At 45.5% G+C, this 18,228-nt stretch overlaps 1 protein-coding gene across 1 annotated transcript in view; it reads right to left on the bottom strand.

Moving 5' to 3' along the window:
* The window catches only part of SLC6A2 (solute carrier family 6 member 2), a 1,355,875-nt gene that overhangs the window by 78,088 nt on the left and 1,259,559 nt on the right, over positions 1-18,228 (bottom strand). The window contains exon 12 of the mRNA XM_078668346.1: positions 7,847-7,947. Coding sequence (XP_078524472.1) covers positions 7,847-7,947 — 101 coding nt within the window. The remainder of the gene's footprint in view (positions 1-7,846; positions 7,948-18,228) is intronic.

The raw sequence follows: 18,228 nt of genomic DNA, 5'->3' as shown, positions 1-18,228 counted from the left end.
AACTTCTCAAAATGAGATTCAGAAGATAAATGGGTATCACTATGAACATGAACTTTTTGAATAGTCTGAGTCTGAAAAACAGAATAATGAGTACAACCTCCAATAACATGAGCGTTGCCAAAATAGATACAAGTTGCAACCTCAAAGTCATTACAGAAAAGAAAATTAATGGTTAGTCTGTCCCTACACTATACTAAGTGACATCCCTACTTAACAAGATCTTTACCCCTCTAGGTGTCAGCCGTGGTGACTTCCTAAGAAGATCACGCACTTCTCTTTGTCTCTTCTCTGATAATGGGTTTCTCCTGATCAGCCTATCTGCCTACCCATCCGCTTCCTTAGGCTCCCAAAATCATCTGCTCTGCTCTTCTCCCGGGTCTCTTTCCCTAATACCAAATTACATTTCGGATAGGAACGCCCCCTGGGACGCCCCTCACGTGGTACATCTTTGCGCGGTAAACTCCATGATGGTACTCTTCAAGACCCTCGTTAAAGTTGACCTTGGTTCCCAGGCTTCTTCTCCAGTGCGCTGATACCCCCTGAAATTCCTGGAGACTCCTACAGGCCTGCGCCAAGCGCCACTGAACAAAGTCCCTTTCATTCGAGCTGATTAGGACCCTCGCACCTGCATACAGTTCGTCCTGCAGTGGGCCTCAAATTCCAGACTCCACCATATCTTTAGGTCGTAAAACACACTCAAAGCTCTGTGCTGGACACCTCTCGACTTCTTCCCTAACGAGCACATGGCAGTTCAAACGATATGACATTATCAGTTCAGGCCTACTTGATTTACATGAAGCAGGTCCCTGCACTCTTAAAACATTAACTTGATTTAAACAGCAACATTCTTAACTAGCATACGTTTCTAAAATAACACATCTATAAAGCATATATTTTAACCCTAAGTTCAATAATACATTTGGAAGAACCACGTCAACCTCATCTCACATTATTTAAGCAGCACGTTTAGATTTGCTGTGAATTGCCCTAAGGCCTACACAATATACTGGATTTTTAGAGTTCTATTCAACTCTAACATGATTCCTTTAACATGAGAACATGAGGTTTTCATATTCATTCCAACATTTCTACATTAATCTCACACAGTTATGATTATTGTTACTCTACTTAAACATTCTATACATTTCACTACTGAACATAAGACACTCTGTGTATTTCACTTCTAAATATAAAACACTCGTGTGTAAACATGTTTAAACTAACTACGTGCTTGTAAATATGGTGCACTTATACATTTTTTTCCAAACTTGTGCTCTCCCAAAGGTATGTGGGATAAAGGCATATGCATGGTAAAGACTTGTGTAGTAGTGTTGCGGTCATTGCAATGACCGCGTTATTCCATCATACATCGAACAAAAATAAAGGCAAATGTTTACAGTGTACTTTTACTTTTTAATTTGACGACTTGAAGATGTCTGTATTAAAACCCTGCTAACAATTCCAAAAATTTAATTGGTTTGATGAAACACTTCTACAGCCCTACTTCCAAATTATTGCCTTTAATAATGACAAAACAAAATAAAATATGATGGCGTCCCTAGGGGGGTGCGGGGGGTGCGGACCGCACCGGGTGTCACCCCATCTGGGGGGTGACACCAATTTACACTGACGAGCTCTGTGTCCTGCTTTAGTGCAAGAAGCGCGCCACCACCGCACCCCGGCCCGCCGTAGCTATGGGCCCCATCCGCCATCTGCATTCTGCACGTGCATGGAATGGATGGGTCACAGAGAAGTCAAATAGTCAAGGGTTTGGGTTTGCATTGTTGTTCTGTGATGAAAGTCGAAACGAAACCCAAGTCAAACCAAACCCAGTTATGCATATACCAGGCAGGCAGGCAGGCAATGGCATCGTTAACTTGCAGTTTGGTTTCACTGACACTTGCCCAGCAGTTTGGGTCCCAGGGCCAGAGGGAGTAAGACAGCGAGAGAGGGAGACAGAGGGAGCTAGAGGGAGTAAGATAGAGAGAGGGAGCTAGAGGGAGTAAGACAGAGAGAGGGAGCTAGAGGGAGTAAGACAGCGAGAGAAGGAGTAAGACAGCGATAGAAGGAGCTAGACAGAGAGAGGGAGCTAGAGGGAGTAAGATAGAGAGAGGGAGCTAGAGCGAGCAAGACAGAGAGAGAGGGAGCTAGAGGAAGTAAGAGAGAGAGAGGGAGCTAGAGGGAGTAAGACAGAGGGAGACAGGGAGCTAGAGGGAGCAAGACAGAGAGAGGGAGCTAGACGGAGCAAGACAGAGAGAGAGGGAGCTAGAGGGAGCTAGAGGGAGTAAGACAGAGCGAGAGGGAGCTAGGGAGTAAGACAGAGAGAGTGAGCTAGGGAGTAAGACAGAGAGGGAGACAGAGGGAGCTAGAGGGAGTAAGACAGGAAGAGAGGGAGCTAGACAGAGAGAGGGAGCTAGAGGGATTAAGATAGAGAGAGAGGGAGCTAGAGGGAGCAAGACAGGGAGAGGGGGCTAGAGGGAGCAAGACAGGGAGAGGGAGCTAGAGGGAGTAAGAGAGAGGGAGCTAGAGGTAGTAAGACAGAGAGAGAGGGAGCTAGAGGGAGTAAGAGAGAGAGAGCTAGAGGGAGTAATACAGAGAGAGAGGGGGCTAGAGGGAGTAAGACAGAGAGAGAGGGAGCTAGAGGGAGTAAGACAGAGAGGGAGCTAGAGGGAGTAAGAGAGAGGGAGCTAGAGGGAGTAAGAGAGAAGGAGCTAGAGGGAGTAAGACAGAGAGAGAGGGAGCTAGAGGGAGTAAGTCAGAGAGGGAGACAGAGGGAGCTAGAGGGAGTAAGACAGGAAGAGAGGGAGCTAGACAGAGAGAGGGAGCTAGAGGGATTAAGATAGAGAAAGGGAGCTAGAGGGAGCAAGACAGGGAGAGGGAGCTAGAGGGAGTAAGACAGAGAGAGAGGGAGCTAGAGGGAATAAGACAGAGAGAGGGAGCTAGAGGGAGTAAGACAGATAGAGGGAGACAGAGGGAGCTAGAGGGAGCAAGACAGAGAGAGGGAGCTAGACAGAGAGAGGGAGCTAGGGGGAGTAAGACAGAGTGAGAGGGAGCCAGAGGAAGTAAGACAGAGAGAGAGAGAGCTAGAGGGAGCAAGACAGAGAGAGAGGGGGCTAGAGGGAGTAAGAGAGAGAGAGGGAGCTAGAGGGAGTAAGAGAGTGGGGGCTAGAGGGAGTAAGACAGAGAGAGGGAGCTAGAGGGAATAAGACAGAGAGGGAGCGAGAGGGAAAAAGACAAAGAGAGGGAGCTAGAGGGAGTAAGACAGAGAGAGAGGGAGTAAGACAGAGAGAGGGAGTAAGACAGAGAGAGGGGGAGCTAGAGGGAGTAAGACAGAGAGAGGGAGACAGAGGGAGCTAGAGGGAGAAAGACAGAGAGAGGGGGCTAGAGAGAGTAAGACAGAGGGAGAGAGGGAGCTAGAGGGAATAAGACAGAGAGAGGGAGCTAGAGGGAATAAGACAGAGAGAGGGAGCTAGAGGGAGTAAGACAGAGAGAGGGAGCTAGAGGGAGTAAGACAGAGAGAGGGAGACAGAGGGAGCTAGAGGGAGCAAGACAGAGAGAGGGAGCTAGACAGAGAGAGGGAGCTAGAGGGAGTAAGAGAAAGAGAGGGAACTAGAAGGAGCAAGACAGAGTGAGAGGGAGCCAGAGGAAGTAAGACAGAGAGAGAGAGAGATAGAGGGAGCAAGACAGAGAGAGAGGGGGCTAGAGGGAGTAAGAGAGAGAGAGGGAGCAAGAGAGTGGGGGCTAGAGGGAGTAAGACAGAGAGAGAGGAAGCTAGAGGGAATAAGACAGAGAGAGGGAGCTAGAGGGAATAAGACAGAGAGAGGGAGCTAGAGGGAATAAGACAGAGAGAGGGAGCTAGAGGGAGTAAGACAGAGAGAGGGGGAGCTAGAGGGAGTAAGACAGATAGAGGGAGACAGAGGGAGCTAGAGGGAGCAAGACAGAGAGAGGGAGCTAGACAGAGAGAGAGAGAGCTAGAGGGAGTAAGAGAAAGAGTGGGAACTAGAAGGAGCAAGACAGAGTGAGAGGGAGCCAGAGGAAGTAAGACAGAGAGAGAGAGCTAGAGGGAGCAAGACAGAGAGAGAGGGGGCTAGAGGGAGTAAGAGAGAGAGGGAGCTAGAGGGAGTAAGAGAGTGGGGCTAGAGGGAGTAAGACAGAGAGAGGGAGCTAGAGGGAATAAGACAGAGAGGGAGCGAGAGGGAATAAGACAAAGAGAGGGAGCTAGAGGGAGTAAGACAGAGAGAGAGGGAGTAAGACAGAGAGAGAGGGAGCTAGAGGGAGTAAGACAGAGAGAGGGAGACAGAGGGAGCTAGAGGGAGCAAGACAGAGAGAGGGAGCTAGAGAGAGTAAGACAGAGAGAGAGAGAGGGAGCTAGAGGGAATAAGACAGAGAGAGGGAGCTAGAGGGAATAAGACAGAGAGAGGGAGCTAGAGGGAGTAAGACAGAGAGAGGGAGCTAGAGGGAGCAAGACAGAGAGAGGGAGACAGAGGGAGCTAGAGGGAGCAAGACAGAGAGAGGGAGCTAGACAGAGAGAGGGAGCTAGAGGGAGTAAGAGAAAGAGAGGGAACTAGAAGGAGCAAGACAGAGTGAGAGGGAGCCAGAGGAAGTAAGACAGAGAGAGAGAGAGAGCTAGAGGGAGCAAGACAGAGAGAGAGGGGGCTAGAGGGAGTAAGAGAGAGAGAGGGAGCTAGAGGGAGTAAGAGAGTGGGGGCTAGAGGGAGTAAGACAGAGAGAGAGGAAGCTAGAGGGAGCAAGACAGAGAAAGAGAGGGAGCTAGAGGGAGTAAAACAAGAGAGAGAGGGAGCTAGAGGGAGTAAGACAGAGAGAGAGGGAGCTAGAGGAAGTAAGAGAGAGAGGGAGCTAGAGGGAGTAAGAGAGAGAGAGCGGGAGCTAGAGGGAGTAAGACAGAGAGAGGGAGCTAGAGGGAGTAAGACAGAGAGAGAGGGAGCTAGAGGGAGTAAGACAGAGAGAGAGGGAGCTAGAGGGAGTAAGACAGAGAGAGAGAGGGAGCTAGAGGGAGTAAGACAGAGAGAGAGAGGGAGCTAGAAGGAGGGAGAGAGGGAGCTAGAGGGAGCAAGACAGAGAGGGAGCTAGAGGGAGTAAGACAGAGAGAGAGGGAGACAGAGGGAGCTAGAGGGAGTAAGACAGAGAGAGGGAGCTAGAGAGAGCTAGACAGAGAGAGGGAGCTAGAGGGAGCTAGACAGAGAGAGGGAGCTAGAGGGAGTAAGACAGTACCTAGCGCCGTACATTTCGACAGAGGTGGTCCATGCGGTAAGTCGTGAGGGGGTGACACCATGAGTTACCCGCACCGGGTGACACCAACCCCAGTGACGCCACTAGCCCGTACTGCAAGTCATGTCCTTTGCAAACCTAGGGGATTAGTCATCCTATCTAATTTCAGGGTGCCTGAATATACAATACAGCGCTGAGAGGCTGAGGCAAACTGGGCGACAAATCTTGTTCTTATAAACCACTTGTGTAGATCAAACTCTTTTTATGTTACACAATCTGTCCACAAGGAATTCAGAACATCCCTAAAACTCAAATGAAGTTCGATTTCAGCAGATGACTGCTTACTAAGATGAAAGCCAGGTTGCAAATCTTTTCTCTCTTTCTTGGTTTCAAATGTTCCAGATTTAGATTTTAGCCTGACTAACACACTTTGCCCCCTTTACTCTTGTTACATATCTAACTTTGGCCCTTTTCACCTGCTCTTCTAGAGACCTCCCCAGCAGCATTTTGAAATAGTCAGCGTAGTGCACAATGGCTTTACATATCAAATTACACTTACAAAAGAGTTTTTGAAATGTTTCACTATTTTACTCGGGTTTTTGTTAAAAGATGTAAGGCAACCAAGTATACCATCACGGTATACAACGCGGGACATTGAAAGCAGAGCACGTTGATTAATTTCTAATTTTTCAACTCGGTTTATTTTCCTTCTATGGCTGATTAAGAAGCTACTGTTGAGTTCGGTAAAAGACACCATTTTTTACAACTCAACAAACCCTGTGCCATGCCAAAATGCACCCCGAAAAAACAGTGATTATTGTTATTGTACTACCCTTTAATATTTGGTTATTTGATTTTTCAGTTCCCATTCAGATTGCTACTTTGATGCTAAATTGAAATGCTGTGCATGAACCAAATGAACTAGGTGAAATATATTGTGAAAACATATTTTGTGTTTATTTTTTTTCATTCTTTTTATTATTTTAGCCTACGAAGCTGTTTTCTTATAATGCCATTCACGAACTTCAGGCTATAGCGCTTCCGAGCCTGAAGGTCAGAATCTTGTTCAGATACTCTTTCATAGAGGTGAGGCACAGGTTAGAAAATGCCAACACTGCCAAAAACAATGAGACTTCCGTGTGTCTGCTCTGAGAGTTGTGATTCTCCACGAGACGGTGCGGGTGCAGCGCCACACGTATGCTTTCAGCTCTTAAAGCTTCGTGTAGTGTGCGATTCAAAAACCTCAAATAAATGCTAGAATTCACCTCACTGTGCTTTGTTCTAAATGGAGATACAGGTTGATGCATTCACTATGCTCTTACAAAGTCTTGGAGTGTTGTTCCGTGTTCTTCTTTTCATATTGATTATATTATGTGTACATTTGTTGAATGTCAAATAATCAAAGTAAAAATATTTAGGCTACTCGTGGTTTACTGTTTCACTCAATGAGACTTACCGCAACTCCAGACAAGTGAGTAGCTCCTTGCCGTCAAGCAAAAATACAAATATGCATTAATCTAACTTGATCAATCCCTATGTAGCGTGAAGGCCAGTATTTTATTTTAAATACGTACGTCTATCCATTCATTCATCAAGCTTGTTTGAGGTGTGTCGCATAAGCATGCTTGAAAAGTCGACGTCTTTTTCGTGAAAGTACATTAAGTGGAAAAGGGAAAAAAAGGGAGTGAGTTTTGTTTTGCTGCTTAGATACATTTTAAAAACTACCTGGAATTTCACATTGAGTTCTGCCTCTGCGTTTTCAATATTTGAAGAGGCAGACAACAGACTGAATGGAGCCTTGTCCTAAATCATGAAATATTTTAATCCACCCGTGTAGTGTGCCTTTTCCTGGTTTATGACCCTTAGATAATAAAATACGGTATTATATAGTTATTTATTTATATAGCGCTGAATCACCCATGAGGGTATCTCGGCGCTTAGGCTGTGGAACCCTTCCTGGCTCTCCGTGTGAGGGGCGGAGCCAGGCATCCCAGCGCTGGTGGAGCCGTTGTGGAGATTAAGAAAGCTATTGCCCAGAGTTGCAGCGTGGGGCCCATGATTAGAGAAGGCGCCGAAGCGAGAATTATCGAGTCCGTGGACATTGGTCCTAGACCCTGCTGCGTCGGGAATTGAACCCTGGTCCCAGGCCTGGTCTCTGCTTCAGGGTCTGCCGCCTCTAACCAGTGAGCCACACTTCTCCACTATCTTACATATGCTATGTCACATTTCTTACATTGTGGCTGCGAGAGTCTTATCATTCTTCTTTTAAACACGAAAGAATGATCAGCACCAAAAAAACAAGCATCAGCAAACCATCAATTAAGTAGAAATGCAAGCATGAACAAAGGCACGCTGACTATTTGTGAGGTGTCTCTGTGCAACTACTCTCCTTCTGTGCCACGTATGTCTGCATTCTGTTTTTTATTATCTAGGCTTGCTGTGCTGCTTTTTTTCACTCCCAACCTTTCAGTGATGTTCTGATGCAGCACCGCTGTTTGGAAAATAAAAGTAGTGAACAGATAATACACATTGGTGGCGTTGAAGTTGACAGAAGGTAAAGCAGATTGAATCTCCCATTGTCACATCGGATAGATTTGTGAAAAGGTTCTGAGCTTACCAACAAAAAGGCAGGGCTTACAAACTTCCAACAGAGCCTCCAATAAAGACCTGGTTTGAAACCCATCATCTGCTCAATATCTTCACTGAACCTGTCCACGCCTGCAATGTAACATAAAAACACATTGTGAAGACATTGCATTCCAAGGAAACAAACACTAAGAAACACCAGAAGATGTATGGATATACCAGAGACCTTTATGGTCATTCACTCTAATACCAGTCTTCGGTGATTGTGTACAGAAAAAAAATACCCACATAATTTGTAGAGTAGTGTTTAAGTCACATGAGATAAAATAATAGCAATAAGAGAAATACTATATGAGAACCATTCATTCCCAAACTATTAGGATTATATATAGCTACAACAATCTGCGTGCATTATATTCTTACATAATATTTGTTTTCTAATATATACCATTGGGAAGATGTCACTGCATTAAATACCTAAAAAAAATATATAATTCTTAATGATAGGATGCCTTGATATTTGACACGTACTAGAAAGCATAGACGCCTTGGAACAGATTTTTAGGGCCTGATTATAATGGCGGTCGGACAAGCAACCGGCTGCCATTCTGTCTGGAACAGGACTGTCCGACTAGCTGTCGGCAGTCTTGCCATCGGGATTCGGATTCGACCGCCTTCAAGGCAGCCGCAATCTGTATAGTTTGTATTGTGTTGTATACTGCGAGCTACAGCACAATCCGCAGTCCAAAATAAACACTTTGCACATATCCCTGCACTATGTGGCAGGCCAGGCACCATGCAGAGCCTGCTACATGGTGCAGGGATTTGCAGGTGGGACCATAGAGCCCCCCCCCAGGCCCCATATCAGAGGGCCAGGAAGGAAGGGGGCTGCAGGCCTCCAAGTACCTTTCCTCCTGCCTTTTCATGGCAGATTATCCACCATCAGAATGCGGTCCTAAGTTACCTTAAAATTTCCCAGGCTATTCATAGGTAAGAACTATTAAATTCAGCGTTTGTATCATCAGCCAGTATCATCTACATTGTTTCCACATCTGTGATTTTTTCCTCCCGACTTTGGGAAGACATATATTGCCAGACCATCCAAGATACTCAAATATGACCAATACACATCCTACTGTAAACACAACATTAGTTATGATCTGGTCTGTTCTGTGGATGACAAAGCGGTAGATAACAAGTAGTAATAGACCAGGTTTCGATACAAATGCACCAAATAAGATGATTCTTTATTGTTTGGACTTTGAAACATTACAATAAATATTGGAAGATAATCCAAATATACCAATACAGCCCAAACAAACAGAAATTGAAACAAAATATTAATTTTACATTGCCAGTTTTAAAGTAAATCTACAAGAGGATTAGGCCATACAGAGTAAGTCATAGTGTTACAGGTATCTACCCCAGGTTGAATTAAATACCGCTTCCTTTCTTCTGAAGGAGAGCATAACTATCCCCATTGTTGTAAGGCAAGACATATCAACATATAGTCCCACTATTTTTATGTCTCTATTGATTCCCTGACTCTAAGAACCAATTACATGCTGCTTAACTATTGCCTTTTGATTCCAAATCATTCAGAAAATGATCACTACTCACCTTATAGATTCAGACCTATGATGTAAGAAATCTTTTTGGGTACCGGTGGCGGCTGGTTGAATTTAAAAGTGGTGAGCTTAAAACAAGTCAATGAATTTTAGCACGAGTGAGGCCAATTTTTATGGGGGAGAATTTGGGGGTTCTCCCCGAGAAAAGTTTTGAAAAGTGGGGTATTTAGGTGCAATTTTCAACAATATTTCTGTGATAAATTGACACAAAACAGAGGGCCTGATTCACAAAGGGCCTCTGCACTTGTGGTGGAGGCCCCTCAGTAATGGGGGAGTCTTCCCACCTGGAGCACAATCTTTACAATGAGAATTCTCATTGTGGAGATTCCGCCCCAAATGCGGAGACTCCCCCATGACTGTGGGTCCAATGCCATGAGTGCGGAGGCCCTTTGTGAATCAGGCCCAGAGTTTTCATACTGGCTCAACCTGCCACTCTGCCCATACCCAGGATGTGTTGTTACAGCCACCGCTGCCTATTTAGGAACTGGGGAACCAGGTATAATTCTCAGTGTGAATATCCTGTGTTTCTGGGCAATTACTTAATCTCACATGCGACAATAATATGAATGTGACCTTGTGTAATGTAACTGGTGCTCATGAAAGCACAACATTATTTTGAGTCCAGTTTGCGCATAGAGGTTAAAAATAAAGCCTCAACATAATAAAAGACAAATAAATACTCATTTAGTGGCAGAATTGTACAAGTTGGAACCAGAAAATAAATATAGATAAATCACAGCCTTAAATTGTGTGATCTTAGGCAAATATTTTAATAAACCAAAACTCAATTTTCTTCATTATTGCATATGAAAGCACTTTTAAATATGTGAGTTCAGTATATCCGTTGTACAAAAGGTGTTGATAAAACCCCCCAAATAGTCTGTAAGTCTCATCATCAGGTAACTACATATGAAATAACGCACAACTTGAATGAAAAATTTATTTTAAAAATTGATATTTGCAAATGCACTATAGTACATTATGCAAGTCTATTAGTTAATACATTGCAGAGGTCTGTGTGTAACCAGAGAGCCACAGAATTAAATCTTGGTTGGTGCAATGGACAATAGTGACCTGTGTATTTTTAGTGCTACAAGATCACAGCCTGTGACAGAAAGCACAGTCAATATGTAAGTCATTGGCGTGGCTTGCGCGCCGAGGAGTAATGACGGCTTCTCTCTGAGCTCCACTGTGCCGCGGGTCTCCACGGTGATTTACGAACCCTTCCACAGCGCCTCAAGAGCCCTGCTGCAGTCCTCCTGACTTCGGAAGATGGGCTGCGCATGAGGAATGCCTCCCCTGCTGTCTGCCTACATATTTGGGACCCTTTTCAGCTGCCGGTAACTTTTTTTCATCTTGGACGCGGGCGGCCGCCATTTTATACCGCTGAGCCCGTGTCCCTCCCATTCTCTTGTTAATCCCCCTCATACCATGGAATTAATATATTCCACATCTTTTTGAACGCTCCTGCTTTGTTCGAGTGTTTTATCTGCAGAATTTTCTCGACTCAATTCTCCAATCCCATACCCTATTTTGTGCTTTTCTTCACGCTTTTAAAATGGCTCATGACTCAACCAATTCAAAGTCTTCTCTTACTGGAACAAAGTCTAAGAGACCAAAAAAGGACCCGCCTTCTCCTATCCCTCCATCTTCGAATCCTGTTCTGGACTCCATATTGGAAGAAGTGCGTGGTCTCCAACCTTTTATGTCTGCCACTAATGAGAAGCTTAGACTAATTGAGGAAAAATGGGTTGTCATGGAAGGTAAAGTTTTGAATTTGGAACAACGTGTCAGTGATATTCAGGATGTTTCCTCAAAGCTCCCTCTACTGGAACAAGAGATCCACAAACTAAAACTTCATAGCAAGGACCTTGAAAATCGTAATCGTAGGAACAACTTACGCCTTTATGGCCTTCCAGAAAATATCGAGGGACCTGACATGGTGTCATTTTTACAGAAATTTCTACCCGAGCTCTTGGATCTCCAACATGCGACACATCCTCTTAACATTCAAAGAGCTCACCGTTTGGGACGTCTCAATTCCAACACCACTAAGCCTCGAGGCATTATTATGCTATTTCTTGAATTCACTGATTTAATGACTGTGTTGAAGGCTGCTAAACTAAAAAGGCGTCTCATATGGTCTGGCCATAATATCTTAATTTCTCAAGATCTATCTAACGCAACAAATGCTCGGCGTAAAGAATTTTTGAATCTTCATCCTCAAATGAGACAGTTGAATATACAATATGGCATCCTGCATCCATGTTTTTGTAAAATTAAACACAATGGTCGCACTCGCTCTTTTGATGACCCACAAAAGCTTTCTTCATATTTACAAAATGTGTCTCCCTCAGGAATGGACACTAATGCTTGATATCTATATTTTTTATTACTAAGTTTGCTCCTCTTTCTGTAATTCATATGCCCCTTTTGTAATTCATATATCTCTGTTGTAATTTTATATTATGTTTCTTTTCTTCTTCCTTAGGGTTCTGTTTTTCTCTTTTTTCTTTAATTTTTTCATTGCTCGCTGAGGTCCGTATCCTTCTTGGTGCCACACTCCTGTTGCTTTGGCTCTCTCTCTTGTTTCAGATCTGGCTCTTATGCCTTGTTCTGTTCACTTATTTCTTCTTCCCTTTTTTCTTCTCTCTTCCTTATCCCTCTTTTTTTCCATGCTCTTTTTCTCTTTGGTATCCTCTTACTTCCCGTGTATCCTCCTTATGCTCTTTTTCTGACCAATCTCTTTCTTTATTTCAGTATTTCTTGTTGTTCTTTATTACAGCTTTGGGTCCAATGTGTTATAACATTATGAGCGTTTTGGGTGACTTGTCCACATATAATGTTTATGTCTGTTATGTTTTATTTTTGTAGTTGTCTCCTTGAAGTGTATCAAACCCATTTGTTTCCCACCTTCCCTACCTTCCATCATGTGTAATTTTGTTACGTGGAACGTTCGAGGTCTTGGACATCCTGTCAAGCATCAAAAGGTACTGTCACATTTATCTAAGCTTAATTCCAAAATTGTTTTTCTTCAAGAAACTCATTGTTCAAATGTCGAATCACTTAAATTGAAAAGACAATGGGTGGGCCAAGTTGTCTATTCTCCTACTAATAACAAAAAAGGGGATGTTGCTATATTGTTTCACAAAGCCTTGTCTGTTCAAATACTTTCTACTCAAAATGATGATGATGGGCGATGGGTAATGGCTAAGATTGTGATTCAAAACAAGACATTAGTTTTATTAACCCCTTCAGTGCTAATGACAAGGGTAACTCGTCATGTAGGGCCCATTGATTTCAATGGAAAGTCAATGGACCTACATGCACACCCCTTAGCAGCCAAGTGGTTAAACATCTATGGCCCTGTTCGACCCGATCCAAAATTTTGGAATGATATCAAAATTCTTCTCTCCTCCATTGATTGTCCCAACATCGTAATTGCAGGTGATTTTAACCAATGGTTAGATCCTTTCTCTGATAGACTTTCTTCTTGTAAATTCCAGCCTGACAAATCCCATAAGTCATTTCAATCTGCCATTGCCTCTCGCCCGTTATATGATGTTTGGAAAACATGCAATCCTGATACACTTGAATATACTTTTTTTTTCAAATGTGCATCACACCCGTTCCAGGATTGACTACATTTTGGTTAGTAAATCTCTCCTCCCCTCTATTCAAAAATCCGAAATTGGTTCAATTTTTATTTCAGACATGCACCTGTTTATGCGGTTTTAGACCTATCCCTCTCCTCATCTAAATTCAGTCGCTGGAAATTCAATACATTCCTCTTGTCTGATAATGTTTTCATAAAAGATGTTACTAATTTCATTAATGAATTTTTTGACTTCAACAATCCACTGGACACCTCTATCTCTAACAATTGGGATGCTTTTAAGGCTGCAGTTCGAGCCTTCACTATTGCTTATGTCTCTAAAAAAAAGAAACTAAATAGATCTAAATATGAGAAACAATTACAGCACATTAGGGACCTAGAACATACATACTTCTCCTCTAAAACCACTGTTGCCCTGCAAGATCTGATTGTAGCGAAAACTGAGCTTAATAAAATTGCCACTTTTGAAGCATGTAATACCCTGGTCAAGATTAAATCCAAATTCCATGGGGGACAAAATAAAGCGGGAAAAATGTTAGCAAACTATTTAAAAATCATATCTGAACATAAAACTATTGGCCCGATTCTCAATGAATCTAGCAATCAACTAGTCTCTTCAGATGAAGAAATTGCTGAGGTTTTTCATGATTACTATCAATTTCTTTATACTGACGACACACACCCCTCTGACCAGAACTTACATTCTTTCTTCTCTGGTCTCCCACCACCGCCATCGCTTCCCGAAGAATTTGACCAACTGGAGAAAGATATTACTGTTCAGGAAGTGCTTACGGCTATTAACTCTTTGAAAAAATCGAAGGCACCAGGTCCTGATGCTGTGCCTATTGAATTTCACTCTACTTTTCATTCAATTATTGCTCCCAAACTATTGCAACTTTTTAATTCATTTATTACTGAAGCTAGAGCCTCTGGGTCCTTTATGGACGCATTGATTGTCATTATTCCTAAACCTGACAAAGACCATTCCCATTGAAAAAATTATCGTCCTATATCATTGATTAATTATGATTGTAAAATTTTCACTAAAATTCTGGTATCCCGCCTTGATTCTATCATCCCCCTTTTGATTAAAACTGACCAAGTTGGATTCGTTAAAGGCAGATAGGCTTCTGATAATGCCCGTATGTTTTCTAATATTATTTCTTGTGGCAAAAAAATTAAAGACCCTCTTGCAGCCCTATCTCTAGATGCTGAGGAGGCCTTTGATCGTATCAATTGGCAATTTATGTTTCAAACTCTTCAATGGTTTGGTTTTGGTCCCTCTTTTATTTCATTTGTCAAACTTTTATATTCTTGTGGCTCAATGATTAGAGCGGTACAAAAGGGGGTGGTGATGGACGGAGCATCTGAACCAATCAAACACTCACACCCAGTCAAAAGATCTGAGTTTGATCCATCACCGTTCTTTAGCCCACTCTGCCACCCCAGTTCAGACATGGCTATATGCAAATCAGTCTGACCCTGTGCCTCATGGGAACAGTCCAGCCCGAACTGCCAAGCCATGCCTTCCCTGGACCAGAAACAAGCTTCCGAGGACCGGTTTCTGGCATTACAGCCGTCTTCAGCCCTGCTTGCTTGAATCCAGTGGCAAAGTGAGCAAGGGACTAACGTCTGAGCATACCCTGCCACACTTATGGCGGCCAAAGCGGTACAAAAGGGGGTGGTGATGGACGGAGCATCTGAACCAATCAAACACTCACACCCAGTCAAAAGATCTGGGTTTGATCCATCACCGTTCTTTAGCCCACTCTGCCACCCCAGTTCAGACATGGCTATATGCAAATCAGTCTGACCCTGTGCCTCATGGGAACAGTCCAGCCCGAACTGCCAAGCCATGCATTCCCTGGACCAGAAACAAGCTTCCGAGGACCGGTTTCTGGCATTACAGCCGTCTTCAGCCCGGCTTGCTTGAATCCAGTGGCAAAGTGAGCAAGGGACTCACGTCTGAGCATACCCTGCCACACTTATGGCGGCCAAAGCGGTACAAAAGGGGCTGCTGGAGGGCTCAATCACCCCTAGTGCCAACATCTTGGAAACTTCTTCCTTGATGCTGGCCCTGACCTTGTCAGCTACCCTGTAAAATTTGTGTTTCACAGGCAGACTGTCTCCAGTGTCTACATTATGGACGCACCAGTTGGTGACACCTGGGGTCAGGGAGAACAGGAAGGAGAACTGACCCAACACTTGGCGACAGTCCCTCTGCTGCTCTGGGGTCAGGGTGGGCGAGAGGACCACACCATCCACTGACCCATCTTGCTCCTTAACTGCCAGGAGGTCAGGGAGAGGATCACTATCCTCTTCCATTCCTGCATCTGTAGCCATGAGTATAGTCACTTCAGACCTCTCAAAGTGTGGTTTGAGGCGGTTCACATGCAAGACTCTCAGGGGCTGCCTGGGAGTCCTCAGGTTAACCAGGTGGTTACCTCACTCTTCCTTTCCACCACCTCATATGGCCCAGCCCACTTGTCTTGGAGCGCGCAAGGCTCCACTGGTGCCATCACTCACACTTTCTGCCCAGGTTGAAATTCGACCAGAGTGATATTCTGGTCGTACCATCTTTTCATTTCTTCCTGGCTTGCTTCCAGGTTCGCCTGAGCGAGCTTCCTGAAGCGTTGTGTCTGGTTGCGGATGGCCAGCACATAGCTGAACACATCCTGGGGGGTTTTCCCACGGGACTTTTCCCAACCTTCCTTCACCAGTGAGAGAGGTCCTCTAACAGGGTGGCCATACAGGAGTTCAAAGGGACTGAACCCTAAGGACTTCTGAGGCATCTCCCTGTAGGCAAACAACAGGCATGGTAACAAGACGTCCCACTTCCGTCTCATGGGCTCCGCTAGGCCCATAATCATACCTTTCAGGGTCCGGTTGAACATTTCAACCAACCCATTTCCTTGAGGGTGGTAAGGAGTGGTGAACTTATAAGTTACCCCACACTCCTCCCACAGAGACTTCATGTACTTAGAGATGAAGTTGGTACCCCGGTTCGAGACCACCTCTCTGGGGAACCCCACACGGGAAAAGATCCCCATCAACGCACGGCCCACCACGGGTGCTGTGATTGTCCTGAGAGGGACTGCCTCCGGGTACCGGGTGGCATGGTCCACCAAGACCAGGATGAACCTGTTGCCTAAGGCTGCCTTGGGGTCCAGGGGCCCTACAATGCCTATGCCAACCCGCTCGAAAGGGGTGCTCACCACTGGGAAGGGTTGAAGGGATGCCTTCAACTTTGTTCCAGTCTTGCCACTGGCTTGACAGGTTTGGCAAGATCGGCAAATGGAACCAACGTGCTTTCTCATCTGGGGCTAGTGGAAGTGGGTGACAAGCCGGTTTAGGGTCTTGTCTTGCCCCAGATGTCCTGCAAGAGGCACGTCATGAGCCAGACCCATTAGGAAGTTTCTTAAGCGCTCGGGTACCACCAGCACACAGGCTGCCCCGGGCTCAGCAAACTTAGGCTCGCTATATAACAAGTCATCTTCCAAGTAGATAAAGTGATCTCTGGCTGCTCCACCTGCTGCCTGATCTACAGCCTGTTGCCGCAGACCAATGAGGGAAGGGCATTCCTTCTGCGCCTGGCAGAATTCCTCCCTGGAGGGACCACCTTCCTGCTGCCAATGGGTCAGCTCAGGTAGGTCTCCCAGTTCGGCCACCTGTTCCCCTGTAGGTTCCAGGGCATCCCCCTCAGGTTCTGCTTCCTCCTGGATCGTGGGAACGGCTGGGGCTGGTTTCCCGCGCCCTCTGCCTCTTCCTCTCCTGGCAGGTCTCTGGGCCACTGTTTCAGGCTCCAGTTCTACTGAATCACCCTTACTGGCTGCCATAGCACGCGTGGTCACGCAGATCCATGCAGGCAGACCCAACATCTCCAAGTGAGTTCTGTGTTCTACATCCTTCCATGGAGAACTCTCCAGGTCGTTACCTAACAAACAGTCTACAGGCAAGGCATCACTGACAACTACTTCCAAAAGACCAGAGACTCCCCCCATTCAAAGGGAACACGCACCAGCTTGCAGAGGTGCACTGAGCTGTCAGCTGCCACTACAGGGCGGAGTACATCAGGGATGATTTGCTCTTCAGACACCCACTGACACCTCACGGATGTCACGCTGGCTCCTGTGTCTCTCAGAGCCTCAATCTCCCTCCCATTGATGGTCACCTTCTGCCCATATTTCTTAGTGTTAGAGGACAGTAAGGTTTCCTGGACCTCCTCTTGGTCTCCTAGAGAGACAAGGGTCATAACTGCTAGCTGCCCCCAGTCGCTAGAAACCAAATCCCCTCCCAAAGCTACACTAGCTAACGCTGGGGCGGGAGCACCAGTGGGTACGGGCTTCTTCTTGGGACAGCTTGGAGCAATGTGGCCCACCTCATTGCAGTGATAGCAGGTAGGGGGACCTTGGTTATCCCTTCTATCTCTATTGTCCCGCCTGCCCTTAGGGGGCCATGGCTGTCTAGGTTTGGGGGGTTGGGATTCCTTTCCCTGGGAACTATTTTGGGGCCCTTGTGAGAACTCCTTTTGGTTACCCTTGTCCCCCCCACTTTTCTGCTGGGGACCCTGCCCACCTTTGGCTGTGGTACCCACAATTCCTCTGTGGACCCTGGTACTGGTCCAGCGGTCCGCCTCCTTAGCAAGCTCAATGGGGTCTGTCAGCTTGCTGTCTAAAAGATGCTGGCGCAGCTCTGGAACACAAAGACTACTCAAGTGCTCCCAACTGATTAAATGCAACAACCCCTTAAAATCAGTTACTTTACTGACCTTCATCCAACCTTCCAGTGCACGCGAGTACAAATTCACACACTCCATCCAAGTCTCAGACTCTCTCTTCTTGGAGTTCCTAAACTGCAGTCTGTACTGCTCTGGAGTAAGGCCTTACCTGAGACATAAGGCCTTCTTCATATTGGGGTAGGTCATGGCACCTGCTAATTCTAAGGGCTCTAGAGCACTCCTCCCAGAAGCCTCAAAATGTTTCCACAGGCCCACCCCCCAATGCTGCTCAGGCACACAATTCATCTTCAATGCAATTTCATACGAAGTGAACCAGGCATAAATATCCTCACTCCTATGGTAATTCTGTACCAGGTCTTTGGGAATATATACTTTACCCCCATGCACTGGCTGCGCGCTGCCACCATTAGAACTGGCATCCACCTCCTTGG

This window comes from Lissotriton helveticus, chromosome 12 (genome assembly GCF_964261635.1).
Source record: "Lissotriton helveticus chromosome 12, aLisHel1.1, whole genome shotgun sequence".
Classification (NCBI taxonomy): domain Eukaryota; kingdom Metazoa; phylum Chordata; class Amphibia; order Caudata; family Salamandridae; genus Lissotriton; species Lissotriton helveticus.
This window is presented reverse-complemented; position numbering and strand designations above follow the sequence as displayed.